The 22687-nt window shown below is 44.3% G+C and overlaps 1 protein-coding gene across 1 annotated transcript; it reads right to left on the reverse strand.

Annotated features, from left to right (window-relative positions):
• Positions 1-1990: 1990 nt before the first annotated feature.
• On the reverse strand, positions 1991-20459 carry LOC120982082. The gene is made up of 6 exons (XM_040412000.1): positions 20100-20459; positions 4066-4175; positions 2806-2870; positions 2670-2718; positions 2480-2565; positions 1991-2366 (listed from the first exon to the last, which is right to left on the reverse strand). Exons 1-6 carry the CDS (start codon positions 20171-20173, stop codon positions 2139-2141), a joined length of 612 nt encoding a protein of 203 aa, XP_040267934.1. The 5' UTR covers positions 20174-20459; the 3' UTR covers positions 1991-2138.
• Positions 20460-22687: the final 2228 nt, after the last annotated feature.

Consider the following 22687-nt stretch of genomic DNA (forward strand, 5'->3'; position numbering starts at 1 on the left):
TTTCTGTGGAAGTAATGATTATGACAATTATGTAGAAATCTTTATACAAATTTAGTTGTTATAATTATTTATTTATTTATTTCTATCTATCACATCCACATGTAGTACCGCCATCTACTGCTGCTATAACCATGGGCAGGAGGTTCTTAGTATACATTGTTATCAAAATGTATAAGCCCACTTGCCACGTCAAGGCGACCTCCTTCAAGTGGGTCCCTACACTAACACTAATGACTATTATTATAAGACTATGGTATTAGAACTATTACTATTATTCCCCTTATTATACTACTGCTATCCTATTCCTGATAATTATGTCCCTACACCTAAACCTGTTGATCCAGAAGAAGGCAAAAACCCCTGGACACATTCGGCCAATTCATGTCACAGGGGAAAAATTCCTTCTTGACCCCGGGAAAAGGCGATCAGTCCTAGAACCCTGGATCAAGCCCCCTGATCCCTATCCCTAAATTAAGTCCCTATCCCTAAACCTGCTGATCCAGAAGAAGGCGAAAACCCCTGGACACATTCGGCCAATTCGTGTCACAGGGGAAAAATTCCTTCTCGACCCCCGGAAAAGGCGATCAGTCCTAGAACCCTGGATCAAACCCCCTGATCCCTATTATAATTTATTACTATATTTAATTAACCTAAATACTGCATTTATTATTATTACTAATATTATTACAAATATTTTTATTTTTACTATTACTATAAACTAGATCCCTATCCCTAACGTAGTTGATCCAGAAGAAGGCGAAAACCCCTGGACACATTCAGCCAATTCGTGTCACAGGGGAAAAATTCCTTCTCGACCCCGGGAAAAGGCGATCAGTCCTAGAACCCTGGATCAAACCCCCTGATCCCTATCCCTAAATTAGGTCCCTATCCCTAAACCTGTTGATCCAGAAGAAGGCGAAAACCCCTGGACACATTCAGCCAATTCGTGTCACAGGGGAAAAATTCCTTCTCGACCCCGGGAAAAGGCGATCAGTCCTAGAACCCTGGATCAAACCCCCTGATCCCTATCCCTAAATTAGGTCCCTATCCCTAAACCTGTTGATCCAGAAGAAGGCGAAAACCCCTGGACACATTCAGCCAATTCGTGTCACAGGGGAAAAATTCCTTCTCGACCCCAGGAAAAGGCGATCAGTCCTAGAACCCTGGATCAAACCCCCTGATCCCTATCCCTAAATTAGGTCCCTATCCCTAAATCTGTTGATCCAGAAGAAGGCAAAAAACCCTGGACACATTGAGCCAATTCGTGTCACAGGGGAAAAATTCCTTCTCGACCCCGGGAAAAGGCGATCAGTCCTAGAACCCTGGATCAAACCCCTGAACCCTATTAGAATTTATTAATTATTACAGTTAATTAACCTAAATGCTGCAATTTTTATTAAAATTATATGACTAATAATCCTGTTATATTACTAGTATACTATTGCTCTACTCTAACTATTATTATCAATGTTCTATTTTTAATATATTATTATCACTCATATTTCTATTGAAGATTTTTTATATTATTATAAATTAGGTTTCTATCCCTAAACCTGTTGATCCAGAAGAAGGCGAAAACCCCTGGACACATTCAGCCAAATCGTGTCACAGGGAAAAAATTCCTTCTCGACCCCGGGAAAAGGCGATCAGTCCTAGAACCCTGGATCAAACCCCCTGATCCCTATCCCTAAATTAGGTCCCTATCCCTAAACCTGTTGATCCAGAAGAAGGCGAAAACCCCTGGACACATTCAGCCAATTCATGTCACAGGGGGAAAATTCCTTCTCGATCCCGGGAAAAGGCGATCAGTCCTAGAACCCTGGATCAAACCCCCTGATGTTATTTCTATGTTTACTATTGATATTTATTATGTTATTTATTTTTACTATTATTATAGATTTATGACTATGGTATATAACTACCCTTTAGCTTATTACTATTGCCTAAATATTAATATTTAATGACTATGAATTTTTTTTTTAGATTTGGTTGCTGCTGGTGGTCTTACAGCTCCTTACCATCCTTCACCGGCAGAATGGTTTGAAGAGGATGGTCCTGAGGATGTTCTTCTTTCCTCTCAGGTTGGTGTTGACATACTGGAAGGTGGTTGGCTGGCGGATCTTCTGTCTTCTTCCAGGCTAATGCTGAACTCTTCTCAGGTTCTTGCTCTTTACATCCTTCTTCTCAGTAGTCTCATCCTGAAGCTCCTGGGATGTCTCTGCCTCTTCTTGCTCTCTTTGGGCCTCCTTCACCTTCAGATCTTCACACAGGTGGCTTGCCATCATCAATGCCGGCTCTGGATCTTCTTCCTCCAGTGGAAACGGCAGGTATTTCCTCTGAGCTTCTGGGTTGGTCGGCATGAGGCGCTGAGAACAGATTCAGTCACTTGTCTATGAGACGTTCCTATTAAACCTTCACATCTATAGACAGAACATGGAGGAATCTGGAGGACAATATGACAGGCAGTAGAATCGCTCACCTCCATCTTGAATATTGGAGACGGGAGGAATTTCATGCAGTAGATGAGACGTTGTTGGTCTCTCTCCTCCACGGTGCGGGGATAAGCTGCAGGGAGAAGACAACCAGATCATGAGTTTACTTCAGATCAGTCTAAACCTCGAGCCCAGATGAAGTTTTCATAGTCGAGTCTTATTACCAAAAATACTCACTTATGAAGGGTGTCAGGCCATAGATGCAGTGCTGGAGGCAGTAGATGTCCTAAAGAGAAGAGAATACAGTAAGTGACCACTTAACACTCCTCATGGACGATAGGACGAGGGGTCAGATTACAATGAAGCCACTTACCTCCAGAGAAGTGCGGCCTGCTCTAATCCTGTACTCGTCCAGAATTGGAGAAATCATAGCGCGATCTGTTAACCCATAAAAGAGACTTAGTCACAGATCTGATAAAGGCAGTGAATGTCCTCCCAGGTGTAGGACCCTCGTGATCACACACTGATGGCCGGTCCTAAGGGTGGTAATATGGACGTCCTGAAGAACCATTTATAACTTCTTCATATATCTTTATAGCAGTAAGTGAGAGATCAGCTTTCCTCATACAGAGCTCCAAATCCCCTGCAAAGCCTTAGAATAAAATGATAAATTGTAGCTGCCTGCAGCCACCACTAGGGGGAGCAGAGGAGCGCACTGTACAGGCAGTCATCAGTCCTGAGCTCCCTCTAGTGGTGTCTGCAGGCAGATCTAATGTTACCGTTTATATCAGTGCTGAGGATTTGGAGCTTTGTATCAGTAAACCAGAGCTCTGATCACTATAAAAATATATCAAGAAATGAATCAACATTAAAAATGTCCTGATGATAAAAGGCGGACATTCACGTCACATATAAGAGGATAGTAATCACATATGATCATGCAGTATATATATATATAGTGCCGTCTTTACTGGGTATCTGTAGTGTCCCTTATAGCAGAAGGGCCCATATACGTAATACCGCACATAACACAGAGGGGAGATTTATCTCAACTGATATTAAGGAAAACTGGCTCAGTTACCCATAGCAACCAATCAGATTGTTCCTTTCATTTTTCAGAACTCATTTGGAAAATGAAAGGTGGAATCTGATTGGTTGCTATGGGCAACTGAGGCAGTTTTCCTTTGCACCAGTTCTGATCCATCTCCCCCATAATGCAGACTGGGTTGTACTGGACCCTATACAGATATATGACAGGTTTATTTCTAAATTCATCCTGCCCAGGAGTCAGGAGTACAGAACTCACCCCCCAATAAGACAGTAAAATACCCAATTAACAACACTTGAAAAAATACCCCCATTTTCAGAGCCAGCACATTGTCCCCATTTACAATACTGCAAACAGAAAGCCCCCAATTCCCAGCACAGGGCCCTCAATAAACACTACTGGCAGCACGGGGCCTTAACTGACAGAATTGGGGAATCCTGCAGCATCCACTAGGGGGAGCTCACTACACCCAGATGTATAACTCCATATACAGCTAGCTCCCCCTAGTGGTGTCTGGGACAGGTAGGATTTAGGATAAATGTGAAGCCTCATGGGAGATGTCAGATGAGGGGTGGGAGATCTCACCGGCGTCCATCTTCACCTCTCGTCGTCCTGTAACGGTCTGAGGACCACTGACCGTTGGTTTCCTTTCAAGTTCAAATCCAGCGATCCCATTGGCTGCTGAGCAGTGACATCTGGAAGAGGAAATTTAAAGGGACAGGACGCTGTTATCTCACTGCAGTGCATGTCCTGTATGTGAGATATCATGAAGCTGTGGAGATAATCTGCGGGGACCAGACTTGGATGAAACCCCCAGGAATCCCAGCAGGGGGAGCAGTTGTACCCAGGTAGGCGTCTATAGATGTCGGCCAGGAGCAGTCAGTCATGGATATCATTATGTGGCTGTGCTATTATAGGAGCAGTAATGCTTGCTCAGTTATGGGGGCACTCTGGCTGTCACAATTATAGGGGTGCTATGGCTGGGTTGGCTATGGGGGCACTGTGGCTTTGGCTATCATTGGGGCACTTTAATTGACTTAGTTATAGAGGCACTACAGTTTCGACTATCATAGGGTATTGGGTAAGTACTGTTGGCTCAGTTATGGGGCACTCTGGCTGTCGTCTTTATGGCTGGCTTTATAATGAGGGTACTATGGCTGTCACTATTATGGGGGCACTATGTTTGTGTCAGTTATGGGGGTGCAGTGGCTCTTGCTATTATAGGATAGGGTGACCAGATGTCCTCTTTATCCCGGACATGTCCTTTTTTTGGGACCTAAGGAGTGTCTGGAATTGTCAAGGGGGCGGGGGTCTCCACTTAAACTTTATTTTTATGTGTGTAAGTATGTTTTTCACACAAGGCCAGGGGGTGGTGAGGATAGCACTGGTATTACTCACCGCTCCCCAATCTTCTGCGCTGTACTGACTGGGTTCAGCATGAGGATGTAGTGCACACGCCACGCGCTTCAGTACAGTACACGCAACGTCAGGTCAGTACAGGGCTGATTTATAGGATGGAGTGTGTGTGTGTGTGTGTGAGGGGGTATAGTCCTATAGGGCCCATAACTTTAGGGTCTGATCTGAGGTCTGATTCTTGGAGGGGAGTAGAGTGTTATAGGGGCCATTACTTTGGGGTCTGATCTGATTCATGGATGGGGGGAGAGTGTTATAGGGGCCTATTACATTGAGGTCTGATTGATGGAGGGGTGGGGATGCGCCGTTTCCTCTGTTTTGAAAACCAGTACAATGGCTGACTTTGTTATGGGGGTAATGTACCTGTTCCTATTATAGGGGCACTATGCCTGGCTTGGTTTTGGAGGTAATGTACCTGTTGCTATTATAGGGGCACTATGGCTGGCTTAGTTATGGTGATACTGGGGCTGGCATTATTATAGGGGCACTATAGTTGGCTTAGTTATGGGGGTAATATACCTGTTGCTATTACAGGGGCACTATGACTGGCTTAGTTATAGGGGTAATGTACCTGTTGCTATTATAGGGGCACTATGGCTGGCTTAGTTATGGGGTAATTTACCTGTTGCTATTATATGGGCACTATGGCTGGCTTAGTTATGGTGATACTGGGGCTGGCATTATTATAGGGGCACTATGGTTGGCTTGGTTATGGGGTTAATATACCTGTTGCTATTATAGGGGCACTATGGCTGGCTTAGTTATGGTGATACTGGGGCTGGCATTATTACAGGGGCACTATGACTGGCTTAGTTATGGGGTAATTTACCTGTTGCTATTATAGGGGCACTATGGCTGGCTTAGTTATGGTGATACTGGGGCTGGCATTATTATAGGGGCACTATGGCTGGCTTGGTTATGGGGTTACTATACATGTAAGTATTACAGGGGCAGTATGGCTGGCTTAATTATGGGGGTAATGTACCTGTTGCTATTATAGGGGCAGTATGGCTGGCTTAATTATGGGGGTAATGTACCTGTTGCTATTATAGGGGCACTATGGCTGGCTTAGTTATGGGGGTAATGTACCTGTTGCTTTTATAGGGACACTACGGCTGGCTAAGTTATCGTGATATTGGGGCTCGTATTATTATGGGGGCCTTATGGCGGGCTTGGTTATAGGGGTAATGTACCTGTTGCTATTACAGGGGCACTATGACTGGCTTAGTTATAGGGGTAATGTACTTGTTGTTATTATAGGGGCACTATGGCTGGCTTAGTTATGGGGGTAATGTACTTGTTGTTATTATAGGGGCACTATGACTGGCTTAGTTATAGGGGTAATGTACTTGTTGTTATTATAGGGGCACTATGGCTGGCTTAGTTATAGGGGTAATGTACTTGTTGTTATTATAGGGGCACTATGACTGGCTTAGTTATAGGGGTAATGTACCTGTTGTTATTATAGGGGCACTATGGCTGGCTTTCATACTGTGGCTGGCACTATTATAGTCTAGTTATGGGAGCTTTGAGCAGTCACCAATAGACTCTATGTACATAACTCTGGTCTTGACACTTGGTATATGGCTCCTTCACACAGCAATCGTACGACTGTGTACACTCAGCCATATAGGGACCCTGTGGCTGCCTCTGTTATGGGGGCACAGGGCTGCTATTGTGGGATACTGTGGCTATTACTACGATACGGGCATTGTGGTGGCCACTATTCCTTTCATAGCCATCAAACTGTGGTTCTTTAGCTATAGCAGAACTACAACTCCCCGGGTATTGGAGTATGATGGGAGTTGTTTTCTTACAGCTGAAGAGCCTGTCCTTCTGTGGTTAGCAGTGCACCTCGTCCACTGCAATGTGACAAAGATGAGTGCTGCTCCTGCCATTATAACGCAGTCATATAAAATGGAGCAGAACGGAGGAGCTTTCGTTTCTGTGTTGGCTCATTGACCGAGTCATCAAACTTTCTGCTCGTTTCCTTTTACAGGAAAGAAGAAAAGGTCGCGTCCAGTAGAGAGAATTATAAACAGGAAACATCTCCCTGGACCAGATCCAAAGGAAATTCATGGGTTATAGGACTTACATGCAATGATTTGACATGATATATTGGAACAAACCTTCAGCTGTGTCAATTGATCACGTGAGGTCTTTTAATTCTTTCTCTGACCTCTCCTTAAAGGGGTTCTCTGAGAATTAATAAAATAACGCTACTGAAAATAATTACTTATTACTTTATTATAAAAATATTCGCAAATACTTTTTAATAGTTATAATGGCTCGTTTTGTCTGGAGAACAATCATCAGGAGAAATAAAATGGCCGCCGTCCTATTGGTGCACACAAAACCTGTCCTAATCACACAGGAGGACAAGTTACTTCACAGCACTGAGCTAAAGAGCTGCCTCATCCTCCTCTCTGCTCTGCTTGTTAGGGATTAGGATCCTGAATACAGATGATAAGATCTTCAGCTGAATCTCTGTAGGAATGGAGCTCATGAGGAGACATGAAGTACAGAGAGGATGTGGAGTGTGGCTGATGTAAAGCTCACACTACCAAGGCCTGTCATGTCCGTCCTCTCTTTACTTCAGCTGTGTCCAAATCAACTCAATTCCTATGGAGATTCAGCTGAAGATCTTATCATCTGTAAAATTCATGATGAGGCAGCTCTTTACCTCAGTGCTCTGAAGTAACTTGTCCTCCTGTGTGATTAGGACAGGTTTTGTGTGTACTAATAGGACGGCGGCCATTTTATTTTCCCAGATCATTGCTCTCTAGACAACATAAGCAATTATAACTAATGAAAGATATTTTAGAATTTATTTTTAATAAAGCAAAAAGTATTTTCAGTAATTTTATTAATTCCCAGAGAACCCATAGAGCCATGACACGCAATGACCACAGGGCCTATGGTAAGAAAAAGCACAGTAGTGAACTGCTTGGTCTGCTCTCTTTGATTGCATACAGATTTATATTACCCCCTTGATCTCAGTATAAGGGCTCATTCAGACGGCCGTATGCTATCCGCAAAAATGCGGATCCGTTTTTTGGCGGATTAGATGCTGACCTATTCACTTCTATGGGGCCCTTTTCTATTCCACGGTTCCGCAAAACAAATGAAACATGTCCTATACTTGTCCGTGAAAATCAGGACATGGCCCCATCCATTGAAGTCTATGGGTCCGCAAAAATACTGAATGCTATCCGTTTTTTTTGCGGAACCACAAAAAAACGGATAGCATTCAGTATTTGTGCGGACAGCATACGGCCGTCTGAATGAGGCCTTAGCTGTATAAATCCATGTACAGTTAGCTCCCCCTAGTGGTGGCCGTGTGCATCTAGAATAATGTTATTCATCAAATCAGGAAAACAGAGCTCTCTATCCAGATATATATATCTACATGATACTATGGGGCCCTATGATTTTTGTATTTTCCCTCCCTCTGGACATAACTGCATAACCATACAGGTTTAGATTCTATTCGGGGAAAAGCTGGGCACAATCCCTATGTGCAGCTCCCTTTGGAGGACTCAACAAAAACATGCTTTATATGGACAGCCAGTTCAATTCAATGTGTAATACTTAATTCCACCAGTGGTGGTGCTGCAGAGATATTGAGCAATAGATGAGAGGTTCCTCCATAGCTGATCGCTGAGGGTTCCATCTTGTAACTAGAATAATCACTATAATGATACCTGGGTGACGTTAGGTTGTTACATATTATCTCGGACTCCTATTATTATTATTTGGATGTGGTCCCCAAGGACCTCCATGATTGTGTCAGTGAAACATGTTGTGTCTGCGAGGTACAATCTATCCCGCAAGCTTATCTCAGGGCAATACTTTCAGAGAAGCCGCACTTTCACTTTTCCTTTCCCTTCAGATGCTGTTTATTTTCCTTTGACTATCAAACCATGGCTGCCGCCCTGGCCTTGACTGATAGTCAACGATGACGAAACCCATGAGGCATGCAGCGTCCTACAGATACAGACGTAACCCTCAAGAAACTGGAAAATTCCACAGGGCATTGTGGAGGATTGCGAAATCATGACACAGTCAACCTAACAAGAAGGCGGTCACCAGTGGAGGACATTTTTTTTTTTTTTGGGAGGAGGACATTTAAAGGGATTGTCTATCTTTTATGATGTAGCTCCCCTGAAGTGGTGGTGTCTGCCATGGGTCTGGCTGCTGGCATGTCTACGTTTTGTAAGGGAAGTGTAGTAGTATATGAAAAGGGATTGTCCTGAGTGAAAAACCTCTTTAACTGAGGAATCACCACCAAAAAATTGTTGCATTAATTGAATAAATTCTAGCACAGTTGCCAAAAGTCTTGAATTTTCAGAGACATTCCCGCAAATTTGGACTGTCCAAGGTAAAAAAAAGAAATGGGCAAGGCTTTGTAAGCCCTACCTATAAGTAGGGTTCAAGGGGTTAGGTTGTTCCTGAGGGTGTGGCTTACATATCTTGAACTTACCAGAACTTTTAAGTCCCACCCTTATGCCCACAAACCCCACCAGATTGCCCACCTTCATGCATATTTACCAAATCCTGACCAATTTATAACATATTTTGTGGGACAATGCAAGGTTGACGGGTGTTTGGGGTCGGGGCGGGGTTATAATGTTCTTCCCAACTTTGATCCAACAAGACTTTTTGAAGGTCCCAATCAATAATAACAGCCAGTACATTATCCATACAAGTTCCACCCAGGAGGACAACAGATTGACAAACACCATGGACAGGTTTTGGATTGTGGATGTACGATCCAGTTCTGTTTTTCTCCCCTTGATATATGCATGTTGAATCTTTCTTCTTTATTACTGGTATCAGCACTCCTCCCATTCAGCACAGGTGGTTTTAAGTGGTTATTGACCTGCAGCTCCTGATAACAATGGACATGTTGTGTTAGACAACTGTTCACATGGTGCAGTACTGCGTGGTGGCCTTTATTTTTGTGGCGCTGTGCTGGTGGGTTTTCTTCTGTTTACTTTTTTTTAAGCCTGTATGATAAAGTACTGCCTTCTAACAACCCCTGACCACAGCATGTGCAACACAAGTATTACCATTTATAGGCAACATGGGAAAATCTAGTAGAACTTTCTAGCTTCTCTTTACAACCCACCATTCTATAGCAATGCCTAAATTACTTTCTGCTCCTCAGGGGCGGGGCCACATTTTATTTTATGCATCGTGAGACATCGGCAGTAGTCTCTGTTCCATACTTTTAAATCCAAGATATAGCTCTGATGGATTTTGGTCAATAATCTAAAATTTCTTTCAAATCCAAACTGTTATTATATGTATAAGGGGAATGGTTAATGGTGTGATGTCACCAGTGGGAGGGTCTATCATGTTTACAGTCTCACATATTTGGGACTGATAAAATTCTGCAGGCCTGCAGCCACTGGGGAAGGGGAAACGTAGGTTCTTACCGCAGATGGTGTATACTAATTCATATACAGTAAGTGCCACCTAGTGGTCACGGAAAGCACAGGGCAAAATGTTCTCATTTACTTCTGAACAGGGTATATGAAGCCCTGGTTTAGAAGTCTGGACCTATAAATGAAATGTTAAGGTAGAATTTGAACCAAAAGAAATGATGATTACAAATATTATGTGAAAATCTTTATATTAATTTATTTTATTAAAGAGGTTGTCCGGTGCTCAATATGAAAATTTTTTTTTGTGTGCCGCTAACACCCCTCATCATGCATATATATGCCCCTAATACCTCTTTTTCATGTGTGTGCTTTCCATCCCCCTGTCTGGGCATCAGACTTTTCTGGCAGATTTGTTTACATTCACAGCTTCCTGTTTACATGGCTGCTCTGCAGAGTGATGAGTCACAGGCTGGCCCCAAGGAAGGAAGGAAAGACGTGTGGATTCCGTATTTTGCAGAACGGAACAGCTGGCCCCTAATAGAACAGTCCTATCTTTGTCCGTATGCAGACAATAATAGGACATGCTCTATTTTTTTGTGGAACGGAAATACAGACATACAGAAACAGAATGCACACTTTTTTTGCAGACCCATTAAAATGAATGGTTTTGTATACCATACCATATTTTTTTTTATAGATATTTTTTTTAATAAAATTATTAATTAGATCCCTATCCCTATAGTTGTTGATCCAGAAGAAGGCAAAAACCCCTGGACACATTCAGCCAATGACATTCAGTCCTAGAACCCTGGATCAAAGTTGCTGATCTCTATTTTAATTTATTACTATAGTTAATTAACCTACATACTGCATTTACTATTATTATTATTATTACTAATATTTCGACTGATATTTTACTATTACTATAAACTAGATCCCTATCCCTAATGTAGTTGATCCAGAAGAAGGCGAAAACCCCTGGACACATTCGGCCAATTAATGTCACAGAGGAAAAAAATTCCTTCTCGACCCCGGGAAAAGGCGATCAGTCCTAGAACCCTGGATCAAACCTCTTAATCTCTATTATCATTTATTACTATAGTTAATTAACCTAAATACTGCATTTATTATTATTATTACTAATATTTTTATTGATATTTTACTATTACTATAATCTAGATCCCTATCCCTAATGTAGTTGATCCAGAAGAAAGCGAAAACCCCTGGACACATTCAGCCAATTCGTGTCACAGAGGAAAATTCCTTCTCAACCCCGGGAAAAGGCGATCAGTCCTAGATCCCTGGATCAAACCTTTTTACTATTTATTATATATTTTTTTTACTATATTACTACCCTTGAGCTTATTACTATTTAAAGTATTAATTAAATTAACAACTATGAATTGTTTTTTTAGATTTGGTTGCTGCTGGTGGTGTTACAGCTCCTTACCATCCTTCACCGGCAGAATGGTTTGAAGAGGATGGTCCAGAGGATGTTCTTCTTTCCTCTCAGATCAGTCCTAGAACCCCGGATCAAACCCCCTGATGTTATTTCTATGTTAACTATTGATATTTATTATGTTATTTATTTTTACTATTATTATAGATTTATGACTATATAACTACCCTTCAGCTTATTACTATTGCCTAAATATTAATATTTAATGACTATGAATTTTTTTTTTGATTTGGTTGCTGCTGGTGGTCTTACAGCTCCTTACCATCCTTCACCGGCAGAATGGTTTGAAGAGGATGGTCCTGAGGATGTTCTTCTTTCCTCTCAGGTTGGTGTTGACATACTGGAAGGTGGTTGGCTGACGGATCTTCTGTCTTCTTCCAGGCTGATGCTGAACTCTTCTCAGGTTCTTGCTCTTCACGTCCAGTTTCACCCTCCTCTGTTCTTTTTTCTGCTCCTTGGCGGACTTCTTCTCAGTAGTCTCATCCTGCTGCTCCCAGGATGTCTCTGCCTCTTCTCGCTCTCTCTTGTCCTTCTCCACCGTCAGGTCTTCACACAGGTGGCTTGCCATCATCAATGCCGACTCTGGATCTTCTTCCTCCAGTGGGAAAGGCAGGTATTTCCTCTGAGCTTCTGGGTTGGTTGGCATGAGGCGCTGAGAACAGATTCAGTCACTCGTCTATCAGACGTTCCTATTAAACCTTCACATCTATAGACAGAACATGGAGGAATCTGGAGGACAATATGACAGGCAGTAGAATCGCTCACCTCCATCTTGAAGATTGGAGACGGCAGTGGCGACTCTAGGAACAATATATAGGGGGGCACAAAGATATCACAGTCAAAAATGGGGGGGGGGGGGGCAAAAACAAAATAAGTATATATAAATAAGATTACAAAATATGAGAGAATTGCGGTCTGCAGGGATACATTTATAATAAAACAATTTACTTACAAAAGAAGCTATTCAGTCGTCTGCTGTGCGTCCTCTGCTTGCTTCCGCGGATTCTTTCCCCTTCTTTCTGTCTCTCGTCAGTGCGCAGGCGTACTGTTATGGGGGATCTGTGTAAGACACACTGTTATGGGGGATCTGTGGAGGACACACTGTTATGGGGGGATCTGTGGAGGACACACTGTTATGGGGCATCTGTGGATGACACACTGTTATGGGGGATCTGTGGAGTACACACTGTTATGGGGGATCTGTGGAGTACACACTGTTATGGGGGATCTGTGGAGTACACACTGTTATGGGGGATCTGTGGAGTACACACTGTTATGGGGGATCTGTGGAGTACACACTGTTATGGGGGATCTGTGGAGTACACACTGTTATGGGGGATCTGTGGAGTACACACTGTTATGGGGGATCTGTGGAGGACACACTGTTATGGGGGATCTGTGGAGTACACACTGTTATGGGGGATCTGTGGAGTACACACTGTTATGGGGGATCTGTGGAGTACACACTGTTATGGGGGATCTGTGGAGAACACACTGTTATGGGGGATCTGTGTAAGACACACTGTTATGGGGGCATCTGTGGAGGACACACTGTTATGGGGGATCTGTGGAGTACACACTGTTATGGGGGATCTGTGGAGTACACACTGTTATGGGGGATCTGTGGAGAACACACTGTTATGGGGGATCTGTGTAAGACACACTGTTATGGGGGCATCTGTGGATGACACACTGTTATGGGGGATCTGTGGAGGACACACTGTTATGGGGGCATCTGTGGATGACACACTGTTATGGGGGATCTGTGGAGGACACACTGTTATGGGGATCTGTGGAGGACACACTGTTATGGGGGATCTGTGGATGACACTGTTATTATGCCTCTGATTAGCCCTCATTATGCCTCTCATCACCCCCATATCAGCCCTTATGCCTCATTAGCCCCATTATAAGCCCTTATGCCTCATTAGCCCCCATTATTCCTCTCATTAGCCCCCATTATGCCTCTCATCACCCCCATGTCAGCCCCCATGCCTCTCATTAGCCCCCATATCAGCCCTGATGCCTCATTAGCCCCAATTATAAGCCATTATGCCTCATTAGCCCACATTATGCCTCTTATTAGCTCCCATATGCCTCATTAGGACCCATATGCCTAATTAGCTCCCATTATGTCTCTAATTAGCCCCCATTATGCCTCTTATTAGCTCCCATATGCCTCATTAGCCCCCATATGCCTCATTAGCCCCCATATGCCTCATTAGCCCCCATATGCCTCATTAGCCCCCATATGCCTCATTAACTCCCATATGCCTCATTAGCCCCCATTATGCCTCTTATACCCTAATTAGCCCCCATGATGCCTCTCATTATCCCCCATTATGCATCTTATTAGCCCCCATATGCCTCATTAGCCCCCATATGCCTCATTAGCCCCATTATGCCTCTAATAGTCTAATTAGCCCCCATTATGTCTCTAATTAGCCCCTATTATGCCCCCAGCAGCCACATTTTTTATAAAATAAAAAACCACTTACCTCTCCTGCTCCTGGACGCCACCTGCAATTTTCTTTCTCCTCAGTCGACTGTGCTCTGAACTGGCGCGCACAGTATGAGGTCACAGAGCGCCCTCACGCTGTGCGCAGCCCTGCACAGCCGAGGACCAGGAAGCGGTGAGTACAGAGCGTTTACCGCTGCCTTCCTGGTTTTTCGGTACTAATGAGCGCTTCCATAATGGAAGCGCTCATTAGTATTCACCCGCCTGCTTTGGGGGGAATCAGCGGGGGGGGCACCCGGGGGGGGGGGGGGGGAAAGAATAACATAGGGGGGCAATTTCCCCCCCTCGCCCCCCTGTAGCGACGCCACTAGGAGACGGGAGGAATTTCATGGAGTAGATGAGACGTTGTTGGTCTCTCTCCTCCACGGTGCGGGGATAAGCTGCAGGGAGAAGACAACCAGATCATGAGTTTACTTCAGATCAGTCTAAACCTCGAGCCCAGATGAAGTTTTCATAGCTGAGTCTTATTACCAAAAATACTCACTTATGAAGGGTGTCAGGCCATAGACGCAGTGCTGGAGGCAGTAGATGTCCTAAAGAGAAGAGAATACAGTAAGTGACCACTTACCACTCCTCATGGATGATAGGACGAGGGGTCAGATTACAATGAAGCCACTTACCTCCAGAGAAGTGCGGCCTGCTCTAATCCTATACTCGTCCAGAATTGGAGAAATCATTACGCGATCTGTTAACCCATAAAAGAGACTTAGTCACAGATCTGATAAAGACAGTGAATGTCCTCCCAGGTGTAGGACCCTCGTGATCACACACTGATGGCCGGTCCTAAGGGTGGTAACATGGACGTCCTGAAGAACCATTTATAACTTCTTCATATATCTTTATAGCAGTCAGACAGAGATCAGCTTTCCTCATACAGAGCTCCAAATCCCCTGCAAAGCCTTAGAATAAAATGATAAATTGTAGCTGCCTGCAGCCACCACTAGGGGGAGCAGAGGAGCGCACTGTACAGACAGTCATCAGTCCTGAGCTCCCTCTAGTGGTGTCTGCAGGCAGATCTAATGTTACCGTTTATATCAGTGCAGAGGATTTGGAGCTTTGTATCAGTAAAACAGAGCTCTGATCACTATAAAAATATATCAAGAAATGAATCAACATAAAAAATGTCCTGATGATAAAAGGCGGACATTCACGTCACATATAAGAGGATAGTAATCACATATGATCATGCAGTATATATATATAGTGCCGTCTTTACTGGGTATCTGTAGTGTCCCTTATAGCAGAAGGGCCCATATACGTAATACCGCACATAACACAGAGGGGAGATTTATCTCAACTGATATGAAGGAAAACTGCCTCAGTTGCCCATAGCAACCAATCAGATTGTTCCTTTCATTTTCCAAAGCAGCTCTGAAAAATGAAAGGTAGAATCTGATTGGTTGCTATGGGCAACTGAGCCAGTTTTCCTTTGCACCAGTTCTGATCCATCTCCCCCATAATGCAGACTGGGTTGTACTGGACCCTATACAGATACAGTTAGGTCCATATATATTGGGACATGGACACAATTCTAACATTTTTGGCTCTATACACAACCACAATGGATTTGAAATAAACAAACAAGATGTGCTTTACCTGCAGACTGTCAGCTTTAATTTGAGGGTATTTACATCCAAATCAGGTGAACGGTGCAGGAATTACAACAGTTTGCATATGTGCCTCCCACTTGTTAAGGAACCAAAAGTAATGGGACAATTGTCTTCTCGGCTGTTCCATGGCCAGGTGTGTGTTATTCCCTCATTATCCCAATTACAATGAGCAGATAAAAGGTCCAGAGTTCATTTCCAGTCTGCTATTTGCATTTGGAATCTGTTGCTGTCAACTCTCAAGATGAGATCCAAAGAGCTGTCACTATCAGTGAAGCAAGCCATCATTAGGCTGAAAAAACAAAACCCATCAGAGAGATAGCAAAAACATTAGGTGTGGCCAAAACAACAGTTTGGAACATTCTTAAAAAGAAGGAACGCACCGGTGAGCTCAGAAACACCGGAAGACCCGGAAGACCACGGAAAACAACTGTGGTGGATGAGCGAAGAATTCCTTCCCTGGTGAAGAAAACACCCTTCACAACAGTTGGCCAGATCAAGAACACTCTCCAGGAGGTAGGTGTATGTGTGTCAAAGTCAACAATCAGGAGAAGACTTCACCAGAGTGAATACAGAGGGTTCACCACAAGATGTAAACCATTGGTGAGCCTCAAAAACAGGAAGGCCAGATTAGAGTTTGCCAAACGACATCTAAAAAAGCCTTCAAAGTTCTGGAACAACATCCTATGGACAGATGAGACCAAGATCAACTTGTACCAGAGTGATGGGAAGAGAAGAGTATGGAGAAGGAAAGGAACTGCTCATGATCCTAAGCATACCACCTCATCAGTGAAGCATGGTGGTGGTAGTGTCATGGCGTGGGCATGTATGGCTGCCAATGGGACTGGTTCTCTTGTATTTATTGATGATGTGACTGCTGACAAAAGCAGCAGGATGAATTCTGAAGTGTTTCGGTCAATATTATCTGCTCATATTCAGCCAAATGCTTCAGAACTCATTGGACGGCGCTTCATAGTGCAGATGGACAATGACCCAAAGCATACTGCAAAAGCAACCAAAGAGTTTTATAAGGGAAAGAAGTGGAATGTTCTGCAATGGCCGAGTCAATCACCGGACCTGAATCCGATTGAGCATGCATTTCACTTGCTGAAGACAAAACTGAAGGGAAAATGCCCCAATAACAAGCAGGAACTGAAGACAGTTGCAGTAGAGGCCTGGCAGAGCATCACCAGGGATGAAACCCAGCGTCTGGTGATGTCTATTCGTTCCAGACTTCAGGCTGTAATTGACTGCAAAGGATTTGCAACCAAGTATTAAAAAGTGAAAGTTTGATTTATGATTATTATTCTGTCCCATTACTTTTGGTCCCTTAACAAGTGGGAGGCACATATGCAAACTGTTGTAATTCCTGCACCGTTCACCTGATCTGGATGTAAATACCCTCAAATTAAAGCTGACAGTCTGCAGGTAAAGCACATCTTGTTTGTTTCATTTCAAATCCATTGTGGTGGTGTATAGAGCCAAAAATTTTACACTTGTGTCGATGTCCCAATATTTATGGACCTGACTGTAGATGACATGAAAGGTTGATTTCTAGGTTAGCCCTGCCCATAATTAAAGCAACATCCCCAAAATATGAAGTCAAGTGGCTCAACTACACCATAAACATACCCCAAGTAGCAATAATGTCAGTATGGTGCCCTCAATAAACAAGTGCTTACATAGTGTCTTTCCCTTCATACATAATAAAGTAAACTGAAAAAATCCAGTTCTTTGCACCAGCCACTAGGGGGAGCTCACTACACCCATATGTATACAGCTAATATTGGGGCAGTACACGTATACAGCTAGCTCCCCCTAGTGGTATGAAGGATAAAGCCCTCAGCAGATCCCTAATCCTGTGAGTGATGCATCATGGGAGATGAGATAAGAGTCACTTCTGTCAGATGAGGGGTGGGAGATCTCACCGGCGTCCATCTTCACCTCTCTTCGTCCTGTAACGGTCTGAGGACCACTGACCGTTGGTTTCCTTTTAAGTTCAAATCCAGCGATCCCATGGGCTGCTGAGCAGTGACATCTGGAAGAGGAAATTTAAAGGGACAGGACGCTGTTATCTCACTGCAGTGCATATCTTGTATGTGAGATATCATGAAGCTGTGGAGATAATCTCCCACTGTCTCAGTTATATAGGGATCCAGGACCCGCAGGCATGTCTGCCCTTCAGGACCCTTGGAAAGCTGAGTAATATGTCACATGTCTTCTGAGAATATGGGCTGCAAATAGAATCTATGAACATAAAACAGATGTAATCAGGACCTGGTCATATGTAGACAACGTGTCTCCCTCATTCATTACACATTCCTTTCACTTCCAAAACAATATAGGTTCGGGGGGGGTTCGATGTGTACGTGCCGAGGATCCGGCTCCATCTAGATCTTGACTTGGGTCTGTACATAATGAGGAGGGGCTATAGGGTCCGGCCACCACATCCTATACGTCCTCAGCACACAATGTTCTATACATGAAACCACCCACACTTCCTATCACACGACCAGCACAACACGCTAAGGGGTCATGTCCCTTTAAACGAAACGTGCACCAAAACAAGACACGTATGAGCGCAGAAAATCCTGATCATAGGAGTAAAGATTAACAATCAGACCACGACTGGCGATCACAGAACTATCTGACCCCTGATCTGACTCTTATTCTCATGTCGATCACTATAGGGATGCAGAGGGTTGAAGGGACAAGCACTGCAAGAGATCTGCAAGTAATGGAATGATTTTTCTTAAAGGGGTTGATGACGATGCTAGTAACGTTACTGAGATTAACTCTTTAAAGGCACAAACAATTTTGCCCTTAAAGGGGTTGTCCACTCACAACTTTTATCCTTATGGCTTGTTAGGGCATATGGAGGCCATAGTGGTAGTCTCCTCCTGGGAAACTCCCCTGTTAGCCAGAGCGGGGAGCGAAGAGGACGACTTATATGACTAATATGTACTGGGGGTAAATATTATCTTATACTTATTTGAATATGATTATATTCAGTATACACATTATGCATGTTTTTCGTCCTTGAAGTCCAATCTTCCATGACATCTTATGAGCCCAGTTCCTAGAATAAATTCCTCTTCTCCCAGCTCCTGCCCAAACATAGATGACAAACAAGTCTGCATAGTTAGAAGCCCTAGAGCGCGCTGCATATTTCCAGAGCCCCATGCACATGATAAAACATGTGTCTCATATCTTGCATCCCAAAGATCACATACGTGATTTCTAGCACGCTGACAACTGTAAAGTGTTCATTCACATTAGTGATCGTATAGTAGTAATAGATAAGGGAGGTGCAGAAATAGGGGTCCGAAGTTGTACAGAGAATAAATAGACTGCCTGTCTGGATGTGTAGTCCGGAGTGCCCCCTATAACAACAGCAGTCTGGATGTGTAGTCTGGAGCCCCCCGTATAACAGCAGTCTGGATGTGTAGTCTGGAGAGCCCCCCGTATAACAGCAGTCTGGATGTGTAGTCTGGAGCGCCCCCTATAACAACAGCAGTCTGGATGTGTAGTCTGGAGAGCCCCCTATAACAGCAGTCTGGATGTGCAGTCTGGAGCGCCCCCTATAACAGCAGTCTGGATGTGTAGTCTGGAGCGCCCCCTATAACAGCAGTCTGGAGAGCCCCCTATAACAGCAGTCTGGATGTGTAGTCTGGAGCACCCACTATAACAGCAGTCTGGATGTGTAGTCTGGAGCGCCCCCTATAACAGCAGTCTGGATGTGTAGTGTGGAGCACCCCCTATTACAGCAGTCTGGATGTGTAGTGTGGAGCACCCCCTATAACAGCAGTCTGGATGTGTAGTGTGGAGCACCCCCTATTACAGCAGTCTGGATGTGTAGTGTGGAGCACCCCCTATAACAGCAGTCTGGATGTGTAGTGTGGAGCACCCCCTATAGCAGCAGTCTGGATGTGTAGTCTGGAGCGCCCCCTATAACAGCAGTCTGGAGTGTCCCCTATAGCAGCAGTCTGGATGTGTAGTCTGGAGCGCCCCCCTATAACAGCAGTCTGGAAGTATAGTCTGGTTGCAGTGAGATGGTCGGGGACGTGAAGCAGGGCCGCTGTACATCGGATGCCTCCTTACATTAGTCCCTGTGGCTCCCTGCAAAACCTCGTCTTGGCACGGCCCTCCGCTCTTGGTAGATTCATTGAGCCGTTCCACTGAGATGTTTGTGATTATTGAGCCTGAAGTACACGACGTTCTCTGCGGATTACCTGGAGACGCCCGCTGCAGCAGGTGAAGGAGCGCCCTGGCCATTCTCTAAGGATCTGGACCCGAGCCATGCCATTCCTAGAAGCCACTGAACATCGGGGCGGTGACATCTCCTGGGCTGCTGTGATGGAAAATGCGCCTCATAAAAATAGCCGCAGCTTGGTCCTGGCACATCATGGAGAAATATTTCAACGCCATCCTATGCCAGTTTGCGCTATAGTCGCCTATATTGATTACCATTCCAAATGGTTCTTACAGGGCCACCGTAGCGGTGGGCACCGCCTCCAACAGTATGACATCATCAGATGATGCATGAAGTCAGCAAGAAGAATTTGCACAGAGAATCGGATTTCAGCTATGGGCAGTTGTGGTCATGCTGTGGGGGCATATCGAGATGCATCGTGCCACCCCTCTCTACCACAATATCTGCTGCCGAGAACACAATGAAGGATGAGCTAAACTGAGATGAAAATGAAAATGAAAACTGTATGGAAGGCCCAGGAGATGAAGGGAGCGCAGGGGTTACAGGCGGCTGGATGATGCCTTCAGTTTACTTTCCAAGATAGAAATCAAGTGATTTCCAAGAAACTTTGTATACAGATTTCTGCAGAGAATAGCGACACCTAGTGGACATACAGATCATTACAATGCTCACATATAAAATAATATGTGACAGCAGCACCGGATGTGGCCCACAGACCTACTGCACGTGGATGGGTGCAATGTGGCAGCTCCAGGGACATCCCTTAGTAACACCCCCCAGACTAGTGCCCCCCCATAACATGGACAGCCATTCTACAGCCTGTGCCCGCCACTCCTCTTGGTCCTCCGTTGCCATGCCGCAACATCTTTCGTATGCCTTCTGGCGGAGCCTCTTGTGATAGGTCCACGCGGTGTGCCGCTTATCAAACCTGGGATTTTAAGAAAGTTGTTAAGGGCATGAAATGGTTAAATCCTCCCCCGCTGATCCGAACCGCCGCTGAGACCAGTGATTGGCCACAGTGGTCACATGATGAAAATCTCTGCAGAACGGGAGGGGACTACCAGAGCGATGGCGTCGGAGGATGCAACGGGTAAGTAAAGATTTTTTTTATTTTTTTTTATACCAATCATGCCTTTATGGAAGTTTTATTAAAATCCTGGACAACCCCTTTAAGGTCACTGGTAATTCACAGTCGGTTTTCAGCGTCACCATATTATCGCCTGCGGCCAAATTTGAGAGTGACCCCCACGATATCTGGTAAAATCTATCTGTATTCTCCTGAACATATTCAACCTGTGCAGTCCGGACAACTCTTCACGTATACATACAGATGATGTCTTTAAGTGGAGCGCCACCTGCTGGACCATACTATATACACACATGACCAGGAAATATAAAAGCCGACAATCTGATATTTTATTATTTCTAATTGCACAGATTTCACTTTTTTTTTTTTTTTTTTAACATATATTTCACCTTCTTCATGAACGCTGGATCGGCGCTCCTAGACTTTTGTGGCTGGGTAGGGGGCTTAGTTCATCAACCCCCACCAAAGGGGTTGTCCAGGATTATAAGGCCCCTTTCACACGGGCGAGAATTAATTCCATGCGTGAGGTGAACGCATTGCACCCGCACTGAATCCGGACCCATTCATTTCTATGGGGCTGTGCACGTGAGCGGTGATTTTCACGCATCACTTGTGCGTTGCGTGAAATTCGCAGCATGCTCCTCTTTGTGCGTTTTTCACGCAACGCAGGCCCCATAGAAGTGAATAAGGCTGCATGAAAATCGCAAGCAAGTGCGGATGCGGTGCGATTTTCACGCATGGCTTCTAGGGGACTATCGGGATTGGGACCTGATCTTTATTATTTTCCCTTAGAACATGGTTAAAAGGGAAAATAATAGCATTCTTAATACAGAATGCTAAGTAAATTAGGGATGGAGGGGTTAAAAAAATAAAAAAAAATTAATAAACTCACCTTAATCCACTTGAACGTTCAGCCTGGCATTTCTTCTTTCTTTTTTGATGACAAGGACCTGTGGTGACGTCACTGCGCTCATCACATGGTTCGTCACCATGGTGATGGACCATGTGATGAGCGCAGTGACGTCATCAAAAGGTCCTTTAGCCAGGTCCTGAAGAAAGTAGAAAGAAGAGGAGATCCGCTACGCGACCAAGTGGATGGGGTGAGTTACATTTGTTTATTATTTTTAACCCCTCAATGGAAATTTGAATGCTATTATTTTCCCTTAAAACCTTATAAATCTACACAACACCGATCCCCGAACTTCTGTGAAGAAGTTCGGGTCTGGGTACCAAACATGCCGATTTTTCTCCCGCGTGTGCAAAACGCATTAAAACGCTTTGCACTCGCGTGGAAAAAATCGTGCATTTTCCCGCAACGCACCCGAATCTTGTCCAGCCCTCACACACGACGCCCGTGTGAAAGAGGCCTAAGAATATGGCTGGTTTCTTTCAAGAAGAGAGCCCCATCTGCCCATGGGTTGTGTCTGTTATTGCAGCTCACTATCAATGAATTGAATTGGACTAAGCTGCAATACCAGACACAACCTGTGGACAGGGGTGGCGCTGTTTTTTTTTAATGA

This window comes from Bufo bufo, chromosome 11 (assembly GCF_905171765.1).
Source record: "Bufo bufo chromosome 11, aBufBuf1.1, whole genome shotgun sequence".
Lineage (NCBI taxonomy): Eukaryota > Metazoa > Chordata > Amphibia > Anura > Bufonidae > Bufo > Bufo bufo.